Consider the following 15,158-nt stretch of genomic DNA (forward strand, 5'->3'; position numbering starts at 1 on the left):
AGTCAAGACAACTTCCTAAAATTCACGGTGGAGCCGATTTGGTTATCGAAAATTCACCGGCCAGAGGTGTGCTGCACTAGGCCTGATTGGGGAGTTAGGGTAGGGCACGGTTCCAAAAGTCGGGCTAGTGGATGAGTCATCATGGTGAGTCATCAAGAATGGATGAGTCATCGGATCGCTTGGCCAAAGGCGGCAAATCCATGCGGCAGAATCCAAAGTCTGACCGCCCTAGGGGTATAAAAGGAGCTCCCATCCTCCAGAGCTTCCTCTTCTTTTTTTTCTTCTTCAGCTCTCTTTGCCTATTGGCTTAGATCAAGTGTAGTATCTGTTCTTTTCAGTTTAATCTCTGAAAGTTTCCGTCTTGGAAACACTTTGATTATTCCTATTTTTGGACCCCGCGACTTGGCCCCTGTGCTTGCACATGCCTTGTTGCACAGTGTCATCGGGCTTACACTGCCCCCGATCGACGCGACCTCTTTTTCATCACTTGAACGGCTTGCCCGGGCACTTGGAGAAGATGAGAAGTTTGTTAATTGTTTACCTATGTAGTTGCATACTGTCCACACTGTACCCATGTCCTTGATCCACGTCGCCCTATGTCTAGAGCTCTGCTCCACTGACAAGTCGTCCTTGGCTATCCTCATGTTCACCTTGTGTGTGTAGCTGCGCGTCTGATCAATGTGTATGTAGCTAGACTCTCCGTGTAGACTCTATCTGACCTACCACTACTCCGTACGGAGTACGGAGTACGGAGTCCTCCATACTGTCTCCTCAGATATAGTGTGCTGAGACACGAGGTTATTCCCAACCTTCATTAAGCTTCCAATGCCACCATCAAGCTTTGTAAACCTCATGGGCATGGTTCACAGTGTTATTTGGTGGTTGAAGACCAGACCTGAGAGGAGCTTGGCCAGCTTGTTACCGTAGACGTCGTGTAGTACCCTGTTGTCGCCAGCAGCTGTCGTAGCCAAATCGGTCACATGATCCAATAGCTTCGATCGCGGGGGTCCAATCGATAAGGCTTCCGGTTTTTCTCCCACTCCGCATATTCAGCCTCTCTACTCAGAAGCAACCGTCGCGATGGGTTCCATTGTCCTGCCTCATTTGCAAACAGCCTGGCATGTGGACCAGGCTATCCTGTCTGAAGAAGAACGCCTGGTGGTGATTCGGTTTGGGCGGGACCACGATCCCGACTGTAAGTGCTACGCGCATCCATTCCCGAGGCCTCAGACTGACCCATCTCCCAGGTATCCGCCAAGACGAAGTCCTCTACAAGATCGCCGAGCGAGTTAAGAGTGAGTGATATATTTACACTCCCAAAGCAAACCAAACAACAACTAACAGATGCACCCCCAGACTTCGCCGTCATCTACCTATGCGACGTCGACCAGGTTCCCGATTTCAATCAGATGTACGAACTTTATGACCGCATGACGATCATGTTCTTCTACCGCAACAAGCACATGATGTGTGATTTCGGCACAGGAAACAACAACAAATTGAACTGGGTGCTGGAGGACAAGCAGGAGCTGATTGACATCATTGAGACGATATACAAGGGCGCAAAGAAGGGTCGCGGCCTGGTGGTCAGTCCCAAGGGTAAGATCACCTGTCTTCTCTGTCTGCAAGCATTAGTTGCTGACATCTTGATCTGCAGATTACTCGACCAGATACCGATACTAAGCCTTGTCTCCCTCGGTACTCGCTGGCTGCTACCAGTGGGTGTATCGCTCCCTTACGACTTTTACGACGATCATTAGAATTGATCTGGCAACAATAAAACATGCAAATATGATCATGGTTCTGGAGTTATTCTGTTTCTGGGGAGGTGTCGCAATCATTTTGATCGGGGTGAATACAAATCAACTATGGCTGGCTTTTTGAGATAAGCCTCTTGGAAAGCAGGTGGAAGTTCTTTATTAAAAACTTTGTCTCAAGACTATATTGTAAATGTAGTCCTGTACACACATCTAGAAGCTGATGTTGGAAAATCACTGTAAAAACACCCTACATTACCACCACATGAAAGAACCTTTTTCAGCAAAAGAGGTAAAAACAAGCTGAGGAGCAATAAGGAAAATCTATTGTATCATTTTAGTTATAAATAATTGATTTTGGGGTGCTGCGCAAGCTCTCCCTCTTTCCACCATAGAATTTGACGTAACTCACTTCCAGCACCACACCTTGCAAACCCGCCCTTAATTTTCTCGAATAACTACCAGCACCCACAACCAACAACAAAATGATTGATCAACGCATTTTTGAGAATCTTCAGACGAAGATTGACGAGGAGACCACCGTCCGTGATGTAAGTCTCAACGGCGCGTCCTGGGCTTGGTGAATTCTTCGCGCGCCAAGCCTACACCGAAGCGAGACCCTTGAACCAGAAATACCGACAGATAGCTGATGATTCTGAGTAGGAGCTGCATGAAATTGTCCAGACACTTGCCAGAAGAGGTATCCGCTGCAATCCATGGCTACAACCAGAAAATCTATGGTGTTCCCTGCCTGGGATAGCACTCTCAGGTTGAGGTCGCGGGTCGGACATGAAGACTGATGATAAATGACATAGGCCGTTCCACACAGGCTATCCTGTCTCGGGCTCATTCCACACCTGCTGATCAGTGTAAGTACTTATCTCGGATAGGGTAGTGAGATAGGATCCGGTTCTTTTCAGATTCTATGATCTCCCGGGTGGCGTAGTAGATCTACTCTTCATAGCTTAACTTGCTAATTTCCACGACAGTGAAGCCCGTCCTTGACGATGTTACCAAGGAGATTCTTGCCCAAAAGCAGGAGGTTGCTCGCCTGAAGGCCGTCGCAGATCAACACCCCTTCTACAAGTACAACGGGCTGTGGACCCGTGAGCTGCAGAACTTGGTTTGTTTCCCAGGATTCCATGCTCAAGGTTTCTTGCTGATATTTCTTTTCAGGTTGCCTCTATTGAGCTTTGCGCATGGCTTGGAGGTCTGCAAGAGCACAAGGGACCTAGCTCGGCATCGTTCATGACCATCGAGGACGTGGGCAAGTTCCTGGAGAGTATGTCTCGCTTCAAATCTATCCGTGGTGCTCAGTAACATGGATGATATATGTGTATTGGGCTTTAGTACTGACATTGGTATTACTTCTATAGTTCCTGTCAACCTCAAGGGGGAGGATGCCTTCCACCTGACCATTGAGGAGTACCTCCTGGCATTAATCGCCATGGTCGAGGAACTGGTTCGTCTCCCCATGTTTGAAGGGTTTTCTAGCTTTGCTGGCCATAGCTAACTTTGTTTGCAGTCTCGCTTGGCTGTCAACTCGGTCACTCTGGGTGATTACACCCGCCCCATGCAGATCGGCAACTTCATCAAGGAGCTGTTCGCTGGATTCCAGCTCTTGAACTTGAAGAATGATATCCTGCGCAAGCGCAGCGATGGTATCAAGTACAGCGTATGTTTGCATTTCCAACCCGTCTCCATCTCAAGTTCTAATTTCTAATGTGTGTGGTGCTGTAGGTCAAGAAGGTCGAGGATGTGGTCTACGACCTATCCCTGCGGAATTTGGTTCCCAAGGGTGATCCCTCTGCTTAAGCTGGGATACTGGGATCATGGGTATGCCGAAATGGAGTTCGCAATAGGGACTGATAGATCTAAATCCGAGGATCTACCGCTTCTTACAAGAGAAGCGCCAATGAGCATATGACTGGGATGCGAATTATTATTACTACTCGGTAGAATTTCCACCGTGAACTGAAATCGTAACCCGAAGAGGACGAGTATCTCGTACAAGCAGCATCATGAAAATTGAGATACAAGAAAATACATAAGAGGTATCACATTGAGAGAGAAAGGAAAATCACCGTGCTGCCTTAGGACAGCTTAGCCTGCTCGGCACCAGCCTCGCCCTTCTTCAGCGAAGCGAGAGTACCCGCCTTCTTCGACTTCTCAATCTCCTTGACAATGGTATCCTCAAGTCCCTCAGGCTTGGTAAGTGACGCCCAGCGGCCAACAACCTTGCCATCAGCAGAAACAAGGAACTTCTCAAAGTTCCACTTCACTTTCTTGATTCCCAGAATTCCAGGCTGCTGCTCCTTCAGGAAGGTCCACAATGGCGCAGCGTTGTCACCATTTACATCCAGTTTTCCAAGCACGGGGAACGTAACGCCGTAGTTGAGCTGGCAGAAGGACTGGATCTCGTCGTCGGTGCCGGGGTCTTGGCTGCCGAACTGGTTGCATGGGAATCCGAGGACGGTGAAGTCTTCAGGGTACTTCGCCTTCAACTTCTGGTAGAGTTTCTCCAGGCCGTCAAATTGGGGTGTGAAGCCACATTTCGAGGCTGTGTTCACGACCAAGACGACTTTGCCGTTGAGCGAAGAGAGGGGGAAGGGCGCGCCCTTTTCTGTTTTCGCGCGGGGTTCGGGTTAGCCGTCTGGTTCTTCTGAACTTGGATTTGCTTGCGATGGAATGGGCTAGTGAAGCACGGAAATGGATCATACGTACTATCGACGGGCTCGAAGTCGAAGAAAGATGTTGCGGAAGACATAGTTGTTATTTGACGTGGATATGAAGGAAGAGGAAACTGTTTCTGCGGAAGTGTTCGCGGGGATGCGAAGTGATAATATGACGTCGTTGATGAACGGAGAGACTTGGCAGAATGTGCTAGAAACGATCTAGAAATTCTCAACGAGGACATGGCGCTACTTGTATCTGATGCTTCGCGTCAACCGAGGTTGAAGTCTTGTTCTTACCAATTGGCCGTGGGCTAGACACGGGCTTTTAGGGACCGACGGAAGAGGTAATCGTCCGAGCCGATCGATGATTAGTTTTCGTTTCTTGTATTCCAATTGGTGCATCCTGAATCCGAGTAAGACTTGCTTGATTAATGCTCCCCACCTGGTGGTTTCATGACTCAAGGCGCGTATAGCGTGTGGAGTATACAGACTATTCCAAATCATTTGATTAATAATGAAAGCCCAGGCCTGTGTCTCTCAACGTTAACTCGAGCGAAGGCAAGAATATACGTGTATGTGGACATCAGGACCGTCTCTGAGATGTGTTTGCCCCGATACCTTGTTGTTCAGATTGCAAATGGCTATCTTAAGCAGTCTGACTCGCTCTTCTAAAAAAATGATTCCTATTTTTCCTGTCTCTAAATCGCGTATATTCCTACAAAGTGTACATTCGTCAGTCTCGGTGTGGAGAATCACATATATTGTACAGCCACAAAACGATGGGGCAATTGTAGAACTTTCTAATCAGTTCTAGGCTTCTTCTATGTTTGGTAATGTATTTCAACTTCTGATCTTATACGGTCAAGGCCATCGTCATGACAGTCGCAGCCAGGATAGGTGGATAAAAAAAGCATGCAGATATATATTTTGTACACGAAGAGCCTCGGCCTCCGTAGAGAACATATGCATCTCATCTAGCAATTTCATGTACAAAGAAAAAATGTGTACACTACTAACACCTTATCTCTATTCAAGAATAAGCTATTGAATCTTTATTTGTCGACCACACTAGTTGGATTGCGAGTAGTAGACGATTGGAAACTTGGGAACCAGGACAAGTTGCGGCAGGAATAAAAAACATTTTATAGTTCTAGTGCTACCCCGAAGGATATCATTTTGTAGAAATCATAGTGGTATAAAAGGTCACCTAGAAGGTGCTGTACATGAAAACTGGATTAATGACAAAAATCCCGAAGGATGATCCAAATATGGGAAGAAGAGAAGAGACATGAGGTATATCGCGATGACCAAAAGGTGGTCATGACATCTTGAAGCGGGTCTCAGACTAGGCTGGTGACACGGAACAGAGGTGATTGTTCATTTAAATGTTGAGGAGAGCAACAACGTTGTGAAGGACAGGGAGCTGAGAGAGCTGGCCCTGGGTAATCTCGCCGGCATTGACAGCGTGCTTGAGAGCACCCAGAGCAGAGACAAGACCGGCAGGGTTGCTGGTGATCTGAGAGATTGCGCTGTTGCCAGCGATACCATGGCGTTTACCGACGCCATCAACAATGGCTCCAACCTCTGTGATCATATTAGTACGAGCTGATCAGGTACGTGCGAGGGCTGAACTTACGTCCAACGGTGGCGGGAACGGTGCTTCCAACAGTGGAGCCAACAGTGCTACCAACGGTAGAACCCACGGTGCTGCCAACGAGGTCGTTGAGCTGACGTTTTGCAGCAGGAACGGCACCGCCAATGGCGGTACCAACGGCACTACCAGTGATGGCAACACCGCCGTTGGCAATGCCAGGGACAGTCTGGATAGTATCGCCGATGGCGGCGGTATTATCGCGCTTGACACCATTCAGGCCGCCGGCGGTAGAAGTGATGGGCGTAACAAGGTTAGTGGCGGGACCTGCGGCATCCCCAACGGTGCTCCCAATGCCCGAAACGGTGCCCTGGATGTCGCCGAGGGCGGGGATAGCGGCGGAGTAGGCGAGGCCAGCAAGGGCAAGAGAAATGGTGACACCAGTGAACTTCATTGTTGCTAGATTTGGAAAGACCGGAAAGTTGTAAAGAGTGACTTGGTGAGGTAGAAGTGTACAGGAAGAAGAGAATGAGTGACTTGGATATAGAACTCTCAACTTTTGCAATGGTCAACCTCATTATATACAATTCCCGGGGCTTTTTTTGACCGTGCTCCACACGGCCATCGAGCACTCCCTCGCATTCGGGATCATCAGGGGTGATGCTTTGACCGTGGTTGTTATTGTCCGTCTAGGAAGTCATTGATCACGATCGACACTAACGGGCTGTAAGCTGTCAAGCCACACAGGTAGTTTGATATCGGAAATTGCGCGATAGAAGGGGTGTCCCACATGGTGTCCAACTAAGATGAGCGATAGATATGGAGCGGTGTAGTGAGCCCCGGAGGTTGGCCCGAACACCACGATACCTCGTAAGTACATATTCTAGGACGCTTCTGGTACTTGGAGATATCTGGGGATATCCCACCGGGGCATAAGATCAGAGCTATTGTAGCGAAGACTGAACTGTTTCTAGGGAATCCCAAGTGGTATACTCTGCACTCCGTACTCAATACAGAGTGTTCAAACTCGTGCATGAGGTAGATATCAACTCCGTTTAGATCAACCAGAGAACCACCAGTAAACAATCGGAACAGCCCTAAGGCCTAAGTGAGGGACGTTAACGCACTGACCGCCTCTATAAGCTTAGGCAAGGGTCGTATGTGGGACTCGAATTGGTGTCGATCACCGCTTCCCCAGGGGAACGGACTGAACGTGAGTTCGACCAAGTGGAACATCTGAGTCTACTAGTTCCATTAGGCAGCAAAACAATTTACCGTCGGAAAACCCTTGCATCGGCCTTCTGTGATATCCAGCCTCTACCGAGAGTCCCGCAGCCACCTTCTGGATGTTCACATCTGAGGGCTATGAAAGTCACGTTGATCCAGTGCACTGAAAAGCATTTTAATTCTTAGTAGTCCAAAGAAAAGAAGTGCCTGTACTCCATACTTCAGTATTCATCGAGGGCAATCTTCAAAATTGGAATTAGTACGGGGCAGAAGCCAGCAATAGCCTCAGGATCATTGGCCGAAGGAAGTCCACATAAGTTGACCAGTCGAGTGTGGAATCGCCACAAGACCATTGACCAGAGGTGCCAATGGTGTGCTAAATGGGTATCAACGTCCAGTAAATAATGCTAGAGTGGAGCGACTTGAACATCATCTCAGATTGGTACAAGAATAGCCCGTGATACTAGTTAAGATACTAGAGTGGCCATAGAAGTCCAAAGGCAATTCACCAGTCCTGGATATATTTTAAAAGAAACCGGGTGGTCGTCCAAGTCCCCTATTTTTGAGCCCCGGGGTTGGAAAGGATACCTCTTGCTATGGACATGCAATGAGCGCCTGATCGTAGCCTTGAACCGAGCACTCATAAAAACATGAAGACAGCAAATTGATCAGATCGGTCAAGATCAGGTGCCATGATCACAACTAAAGCAGTTTGCTGGTGGATAGGAAATGCACAATGGGAATGTGCGAGAGACCAAGGTGAAGACTGCCAAGATGTGAGATGCATGAGATGTGAGCTACATGTGAGAGTCAAGACTCAGAGGTTGGTCTCGTTTGTTCGGTTTGTGTGGTTTGTATGTTTGTGCCATTGGATGACTGAGCTATTTGATTGGTTTGATTGGTTTGATTGTTTGTGTTGATGTTTTTGTTTGGAATGTCCCAGGCACCCATTATTGATGCCTGAGGCCAGCGGTTGCCACGTCAACGCCCGCCCCTAGTCCCAACTGGGTAAGGCACAACATAACAGTGGCATGGCAGCTGCCCCAAACATCATGAACTCGGACTCTCTGTTGATTTCCTTCTCTTCATAACCCCTCACCTGTACAGGAATTTCGCATTCGGGCTTTCGATTTCCCTTTATCTTTACCATCCGGAACTCACAGATCTCCATCCCTCAATTTGATCATGAGCGACTAGGTCTCACATTTGCCGCAATTATTTTTTTATCACTGGCTTCGCAACCCTCCGAGTCACACCGACAAACAACAGTACCTGTAACGGTGCCAGATCGATCTATCTCGTTGTTTACTAGCGTTACACAATTACTCAAGGTCTCGGCTGTCAACGAACAGCAGTAACCACCATGACTACCGACATGAACCACGGCGGCCAGATGATCGAGTACATCCAAGGTTGGTACAATGTTTTTCGCTGATTTGAACATATTTCATCCGGACTTGAGAGTTAACACGAAATTTTATCTAGACCGTCTCTATCTTGCATCTTATGATTCTGCTCCCAGCTCCAGAACTCCGTTTCCCTTCCATTTGGACGCACCCAAGTCCCCAAGCAAACGTGCACGTGCTCAGCCCGCCACTCCAAGCAAGCGCCGCTCTCCCGTGTACTTCACGATTGACGACACTCTGCTGTACAATGCCTTCCACGCGGATTTCGGCCCACTCCACATTGGCCATCTCTACCGATTCGCCGTGCTTTTCCACGAAATCCTCGGCGACCCAGCCAACAGCGACCGCCCGGTCGTGTTCTACAGCAAGACTGATGCGCGGAGTCGCGCCAATGCGGCCTGTCTAGTTGCATGCTACATGGTCATGATTCAATCTTGGCCGCCTCATTTGGCACTGGCCCCAATCGCACAGGCGGATCCTCCTTATATGCCTTTCCGTGACGCCGGTTACAGCCAGGCAGATTTCATTTTGAACATCCAAGACGTAGTGTACGGCGTGTGGAAGGCCAAGGAGCAGTCGCTTTGCGGACTGCGCGACTTCAACCTCGAGGAGTAAGTGCTCACTCTTTGCACTCTGGTACACTATATGCTGATTTCGTTATAGGTACGAAAAGTTCGAACGTGTTGATATGGGTGATTTCAATTGGATTACTCCCGATTTCCTTGCCTTTGCATCTCCCCAGCAGCAACCCGTGGCGCCAATTCCTGTCAATACCCCTGAGTACAATGCGCTGCCCACGACAATCTCGGAAATCTCCTCATCCAAACTTCCTATGCCCTTCAAGAATGTCCTGGCACACTTCCACCAACGCAATATTGGTCTCGTTGTTAGACTCAATTCAGAGCTCTATTGCCCATCCTATTTCACCGCAATGGGAATCTCTCACATTGACATGATCTTCGAGGACGGCACGTGTCCCCCACTCCAGCTCGTCAGACGTTTCATCAAAATGGCACACGAGATGATCACCGTCAAGAAGAAGGGTATCGCCGTTCATTGCAAAGCAGGCCTGGGCCGCACAGGGTGCTTGATTGGTGCTTACCTGATCTACAAGTACGGATTTACTGCCAATGAAATTATCGCCTTCATGAGATTTATGCGACCGGGTATGGTCGTTGGACCTCAGCAACACTGGCTCCACCTGAACCAGGGCACTTTCCGTGAATGGTGGTTTGAGGATAGCATGCGGGAGAAGTTGGCCCAGTCCATGCCCGCCACTCCCAGAGTCTCAACCAAGAAGCGCAGCAGCAACGGAATGGTGTCTACTCCACCAAACAACAGCCACTCCAAGCGTGCGGCACTCGGAGAGATCGATAACAATGAAGCTGCTGCCTACCCAGACCAGGATCTCCCTGCACCAACCCCTGGTCAGCCTCGCAAATCCCACCGAAAGGACTCGCGCCATCACCCTTATTCACGAACGGCATCCGGATCACTCGCTGTCGAAAACGAGCAGCGTACCCATCGCAGTCACAGAAAGAGCAACGAAAGTAGCGAGAGCGAAGAAGAAATCCAGCTTCGTCGGCTCGCCAAGCGAACGTCCAGGTCCCCCGTTGCATCACCCACATCACGGTCCATCAGTTACTCTGCCACCGTCACAGCAAGCTATACCCTCGCAGAGGACAACCACAGAGATCAAGAGAATTGGGTAGATCACTCAGCCCCAAAGACTCCTGTCAGCCGGAAGAGCGCTGCGGCTCCTATCTCTGTGAGCAAAGTTCGTTCCAGCCCTCGTCGGGCAACGGACAGCAACCGCACCGAGTCTCGCGGTGTTCGTAAGCCTAGCAGCCGTGTTGCCAGCAACACTGTAAGCCCTGTGCGGGCTACCAAGGCCGTCCACTGAACGTCATGCTTTCTTCTTTCGTTTCTAGGAACCTGCACGTTCCTCGAAGCGCCTCTTCTTCAATTCTTGTAGTTCCACAGGAACAATACTTCCGCATACCCCTTTCCCGTGATGCATCTGGATGCTTTTTAATGTTTGAGTTTGCAAATCTTTTCGGTCTGTTTTATTCTGGAGCGGAACCTGGTTTTTGGGCATGTTATGCGAGGCGTTCGGCTCTGTTTTGGATTGACGAATCACTCGATGTTTAGCAAATGGGCATCGATTCACTCTGTGCCACATGCTGCTTCATCTGTGAGTTTCTCTTCTGTATGTGTCTAGTCTATGTCAATATGGCAATGCTGTTGATGAACTCAATCCTTCCATTCTTTCGTACATGTAATCACATCTGAAAGTCCATGTATTCAACCCGATAGTCCATGAACCATTGGAACTCGTAATGTGATATGTTCCTTACTCGAATTTATACGTCGCCCGTCATCGTTAAAACGCGTGCTATTCGTCATGTGGTGTGGACATTTGCCGGGGTCTGCCCCGGTGTCTCTCAGATGAGGATATGTCCACTCATAACCCTTCCCCGTATAAAGACCTAGGTAGCGTTCTGTTACGTGTGTTCTACAACCTTCCTTCCAGTGCGGTCTTCACTCATCTTTCCCATATTTGCGACCGGTATACTTGTGACAAAGTGTGAGAATTCCATCGCATGCTCATATTCAATCTTCTTATGTGATCCGATCATGAATCCGTTACCCGACCTCCAACTTTCAATTGGCAGCGAGAAACTATACACGGCATTAGCACTTGATTTATCTCGCACCAAAAGACCAAAACTCACCTCTTCCGCCTCATTATCCTCAACTGTCGAGCTCTCCACTTCTCTCTTCTCAATAAGCCCAAGTTTCCCCTTCCTGATAAACCACCACAGCTCCCTCCGATCACCACCAAGCTCTTCCCGTAACATCTTACCCTTCAGCTGGCGCACGAAGTCATTATACACCGATGGTTCCTCGTAATCTACAAGCTCGTCGCGCATAGTGCGAAGTCCCTCGATCACACGATCGTAGTTCGAATGGCCGAGACTGTGCGTAATTTGGGTCTCGAGAATCTTCGCCATTTGATGCACCGCGTCGTGGATTGCGTCCACGTTCTCTGCGCGGGAGAGTGTTTGCTTGAATTCTGGGATTGCGTTCTCTGTGGAGATCTTTGTGCGCTTTGGTTCGAGGCTGAGGAGTGCGTCAATATCCAGACCTGAGAGCGGTTTCTCCGTTTCGCGTTGGCGTTTGCGGCCCTTTGTTTTTGGTGGCACTGCATGAGGAATGACCTAGTTAATAGATTTTCCTTTGTATGTAACACGAGCATAGTTGTTACCTTTCTTGACATCGGCTGTAGACATCAATCTTTCGAGATATGATTTGGTTTTTTTGACTGTTTCTTCTGGGGGATGCGCGAATTCAGTGAGTCTTTCTGAGGGTTCTAGGACAGGATCGTTGGGATGGACTGCTCGGTATCGAACGGCTGATTCGAGACGGTGCAGGAATGGCGAGAAAGACTCGTCAATTGGTAACCCTTCGATGGGTTCTCTGGGTTGTATTGTTAGCTGATTGACCAAATGCTCAAATGATTCCTACTTACCCTTCGTCGTTTGTGATGTCTAGTTCCATGCTGTCCACATAATCGCTCATTGCATCTTTCAAGCTATCACTTGGGAGATTGCGGTGCTCGGTAACCACTTTACCAGATACAGTGATAATCTTGTCCAAGGGTGGGAATCGATATGACCGCACATCCTCTGCGAACGGAAGCTGTGCTTCAATCAAGCATTCATAGTCTGCCTCTATGGATGGAGCCAGCAGCACGAGCATCGGTGGTTTGTTTTCTTTGGTCACCAACCGAGCAACCGCATATGATTCTAACTCATACAGTGCATGGATGAGAGAAGACAGAGCAAGAGCTGCATTATCATTTGCGCGCTGAGGAATGATGAGGTTTGTGTTGGACATGTGCATATATCGGTCGTACTATATGCGGGGTTAGTTGCTGCAAAACATCGAGATCAGGGTAGAAACGCACCTCATTCATTCCAACGAAGCCGATAATGCTCATTCCAGCAAATGTTTGCAGAGTTGTAACACTTTCATCGGCCTGCTCGATCGGAACTGCCGTACGGCCGTACTCGTATCCCTTTGCAAGATCATCGCGCTCGACGTCGACTTTACCTCCCGGCGCGGACTCATCTATGATCTGATATGTTCGTAATGTTCGCACTGAGGTGAGAGCATCACCTTCACCGGCGCCTTTACCAGGGGCTTGTGTGCCAGGTTCAGCACCGGAGCGTAGCACGAACGAGCTCGCTGAGACTGGTTTGGCGACATAGGTTCGGAAGTATCGCTCCACGGGTATGGTGATTGCTGTCTCATATTCTTCGGGGTTGCCAAGCATAAGATTTCCTTTGAAGGATGGCATACTCTTGGTAACCTTTATGCGGGGAATATCCAATTCAGAAACAGCCTGCTCAAGTGTTCCATACACACCTTCGCAATCCTCGACAAGCTTTTGAAGGAGAGTCTCATTTTCAGCCTGCGATAACATGGTCAATGTTGACCTTGAATAAATCGAAATCAGCAAAGTACCTTTCGACTGTCTTTGTCTTCTTCCTTGACACCATATTCAGCGTCATCAAAATCGGCTCCACTAGCGACTATTAGCATCGTTCCATTACACACTGGCAGAAAACCATACATGACCACTAGTTCAATGTTGACTTCTTTCATCTTTTCAACGATGTCATCGATACTGTCATCGCTTATCATACCGGTGCCATTGGTCACCAGAACAATCTTCCGCTTATACTTATTTTTCTTGGTGATTTCAATGATCATCTGCATGGCAATGACGATAGAAGAAATAGCTTGCATAGAGTCAGACGAGGCCTCTTTAAAAAAGCCTTAAAGAGTTACGTACCATCACCTTTGTTAGTCTTGCTGGGTTTGATCGTTTTTCGCAGTTCCCGGATATCAGGCATGAGGACTCTGAAAAGACGATTTAGCCGGGTAATTCGACAAGAAAAATACGACTTAGAAAGCCACACTTACTGGCCAAGACCAAACAGGACTGAGATATTAGAGAAATTTTCATCTTCGTCCAAGTCGTTGACAGTTTCTGTTCCAGATATCAGATAAGAATCCGAACTGATAGGTATGTACTTCATTCCAGGGTTAATAGGACACCACTCACCATCTGTCCTGAGGCCAACAACGCCGACCAACGCCGTTTTGCGACCGGTAGCCACCTGGAATCGTCAGTCTCCTGGCACCGGCTAATCCAGGTCAGGTCACATACCGTAGTGGTGATTCTATCCCAGACATACTGCATAGCCCATTCGAGATCTGTCACAGGACGGTCATGATGATTCTCGCCCATGGACCGTCCCATGTCTACAATGTAGACTGTAGCCTCTTTTTCCGCCATGATGAAGTTGTTGGTGAATGGTAAGTGAAAGTTATCCAGGACTCACGACAACATCAGGCAGACGCGTGATATTTCCACTTACGGTTTAGACCGAGACGCGAAGGCACATGACATCACCCGTCGTGCCTGTTGGCGTTGAGTGGTCTGTGCGTCGCTATAGGTGAGCCACAGCTGTTTATACGGTGGAAATAGAGCTCTTACTAAACTATAGGCCGTAGCGATAATTACCCACTTCTTCTCAACTCTGTGAAACGTCAACTTCCACTATCGTCAACTCAACTCCCACCACATACTTCAAGATGGATCCTCGCCCGTTTCACATTCTAAGGTTTGTTCTACAACAAAAATCATGGCTCATAAGCTAATAAATGAGACAGCTACGGCACCCTTTTGGGGACACAGTTCTTCCAGGTGAGATTGCTAGCTTAATTAGACGCATCTCGGATATTCGGTCTCAAAAACACCATCTAACATTTTGAAAGTCTTTTGTCGGAGGCTTTGTTGCTTTCCGTGCTCTTCCGAGGCCCCAGTTCGCCAGCCTGCAGACTGCCATCTTCCCTATCTACTTCTCGATGCAGTCCGCACTTCCCGTAGTAGTTGCCTTGACTGCTTCCCGCGGCGCACAGACACTTGGTCTGTCCGGTCTGATTGCGCCTGAGCACCGCCTCAACACACTCCTGCCTTTGGCAACCGTGGCTGTGACTGGGTTGGTGAACATGTTCGTGTTGCGTCCTATCACCACCAACGTGATGCGCGAGCGCAAGCGTCAAGGTGCGTCAACTACTTATGCTATGCCAGTTCGAAAGATTCACGTCTAACTCTCACAGAAACCATTGATGGAAAGCGGAGCTACGACCCAGCTCCTCACTCCAAGCAGATGCTGGCCCTGAACAAGAAGTTCGGCCGCGTGCATGGCATCTCAAGCCTGGTTAACTTGGTCAGCCTGCTTGCTACGGTCTGGTACGGTGCTGTGCTGAGCAAGACCCTGGAGTAATTTGACATTGTGTCAATAACAGTACCCAACATTTGGTTCGATGTATATAGCTCTTTGGCACATCTCGTTCATATCTCCCTTCTTCTCAATGCATAACTGGAAAATCATGTTTCTCTTCATAATCATATTGTCAGATGAAT

General features: G+C 48.6%; 7 protein-coding genes across 7 annotated transcripts; 4 read left to right on the plus strand and 3 right to left on the minus strand.

Annotated features, from left to right (window-relative positions):
- Positions 1-1,080: 1,080 nt before the first annotated feature.
- On the plus strand, positions 1,081-1,683 carry N7457_008315 (DIM1 family thioredoxin-like protein; the record flags this gene model as incomplete). Its single annotated transcript, XM_057179358.1, has 4 exons — positions 1,081-1,195; positions 1,248-1,295; positions 1,345-1,599; positions 1,658-1,683. The coding sequence occupies 4 exons, from the start codon at positions 1,081-1,083 to the stop codon at positions 1,681-1,683; spliced, it is 444 nt and encodes a 147-aa protein (XP_057027744.1).
- Positions 1,684-2,242: 559 nt separating this feature from the next.
- N7457_008316 (translin) lies at positions 2,243-3,572 on the plus strand (the record flags this gene model as incomplete). Its single annotated transcript, XM_057179359.1, has 8 exons — positions 2,243-2,308; positions 2,421-2,457; positions 2,573-2,626; positions 2,747-2,880; positions 2,934-3,039; positions 3,134-3,219; positions 3,283-3,432; positions 3,498-3,572. The coding sequence occupies 8 exons, from the start codon at positions 2,243-2,245 to the stop codon at positions 3,570-3,572; spliced, it is 708 nt and encodes a 235-aa protein (XP_057027745.1).
- Positions 3,573-3,850: 278 nt separating this feature from the next.
- N7457_008317 (glutathione peroxidase) lies at positions 3,851-4,674 on the minus strand (the record flags this gene model as incomplete). The annotated part of the gene is made up of 2 exons (XM_057179360.1): positions 3,851-4,380; positions 4,482-4,674. 2 exons carry the CDS (start codon positions 4,672-4,674, stop codon positions 3,851-3,853), a joined length of 723 nt encoding a protein of 240 aa, XP_057027746.1.
- Positions 4,675-5,813: 1,139 nt separating this feature from the next.
- On the minus strand, positions 5,814-6,477 carry N7457_008318 (uncharacterized protein; the record flags this gene model as incomplete). The annotated part of the gene is made up of 2 exons (XM_057179361.1): positions 5,814-6,016; positions 6,069-6,477. 2 exons carry the CDS (start codon positions 6,475-6,477, stop codon positions 5,814-5,816), a joined length of 612 nt encoding a protein of 203 aa, XP_057027747.1.
- A 2,136-nt stretch (positions 6,478-8,613) lies between these two features.
- On the plus strand, positions 8,614-10,559 carry cdcA (phosphoprotein phosphatase CDC14; the record flags this gene model as incomplete). Its single annotated transcript, XM_057179362.1, has 3 exons — positions 8,614-8,662; positions 8,736-9,267; positions 9,320-10,559. 3 exons carry the CDS (start codon positions 8,614-8,616, stop codon positions 10,557-10,559), a joined length of 1,821 nt encoding a protein of 606 aa, XP_057027748.1.
- Positions 10,560-11,320: 761 nt separating this feature from the next.
- On the minus strand, positions 11,321-14,024 carry N7457_008320 (ATP-dependent DNA helicase 2 subunit KU80; the record flags this gene model as incomplete). Its single annotated transcript, XM_057179363.1, has 11 exons — positions 11,321-11,338; positions 11,392-11,861; positions 11,925-12,136; positions 12,189-12,574; positions 12,627-13,133; positions 13,187-13,247; positions 13,296-13,464; positions 13,518-13,585; positions 13,649-13,715; positions 13,791-13,845; positions 13,896-14,024. The coding sequence occupies 11 exons, from the start codon at positions 14,022-14,024 to the stop codon at positions 11,321-11,323; spliced, it is 2,142 nt and encodes a 713-aa protein (XP_057027749.1).
- Positions 14,025-14,323: 299 nt separating this feature from the next.
- N7457_008321 (DUF4149 domain-containing protein) lies at positions 14,324-15,018 on the plus strand (the record flags this gene model as incomplete). Its single annotated transcript, XM_057179364.1, has 4 exons — positions 14,324-14,352; positions 14,402-14,435; positions 14,507-14,795; positions 14,852-15,018. The coding sequence occupies 4 exons, from the start codon at positions 14,324-14,326 to the stop codon at positions 15,016-15,018; spliced, it is 519 nt and encodes a 172-aa protein (XP_057027750.1).
- Positions 15,019-15,158: the final 140 nt, after the last annotated feature.

Source organism: Penicillium paradoxum, assembly GCF_028828445.1.
Source record: "Penicillium paradoxum strain IBT 22861 chromosome Unknown utg000007l_segment0_segment0, whole genome shotgun sequence".
In the NCBI taxonomy this organism is placed as follows: Eukaryota; Fungi; Ascomycota; class Eurotiomycetes; order Eurotiales; family Aspergillaceae; genus Penicillium; species Penicillium paradoxum.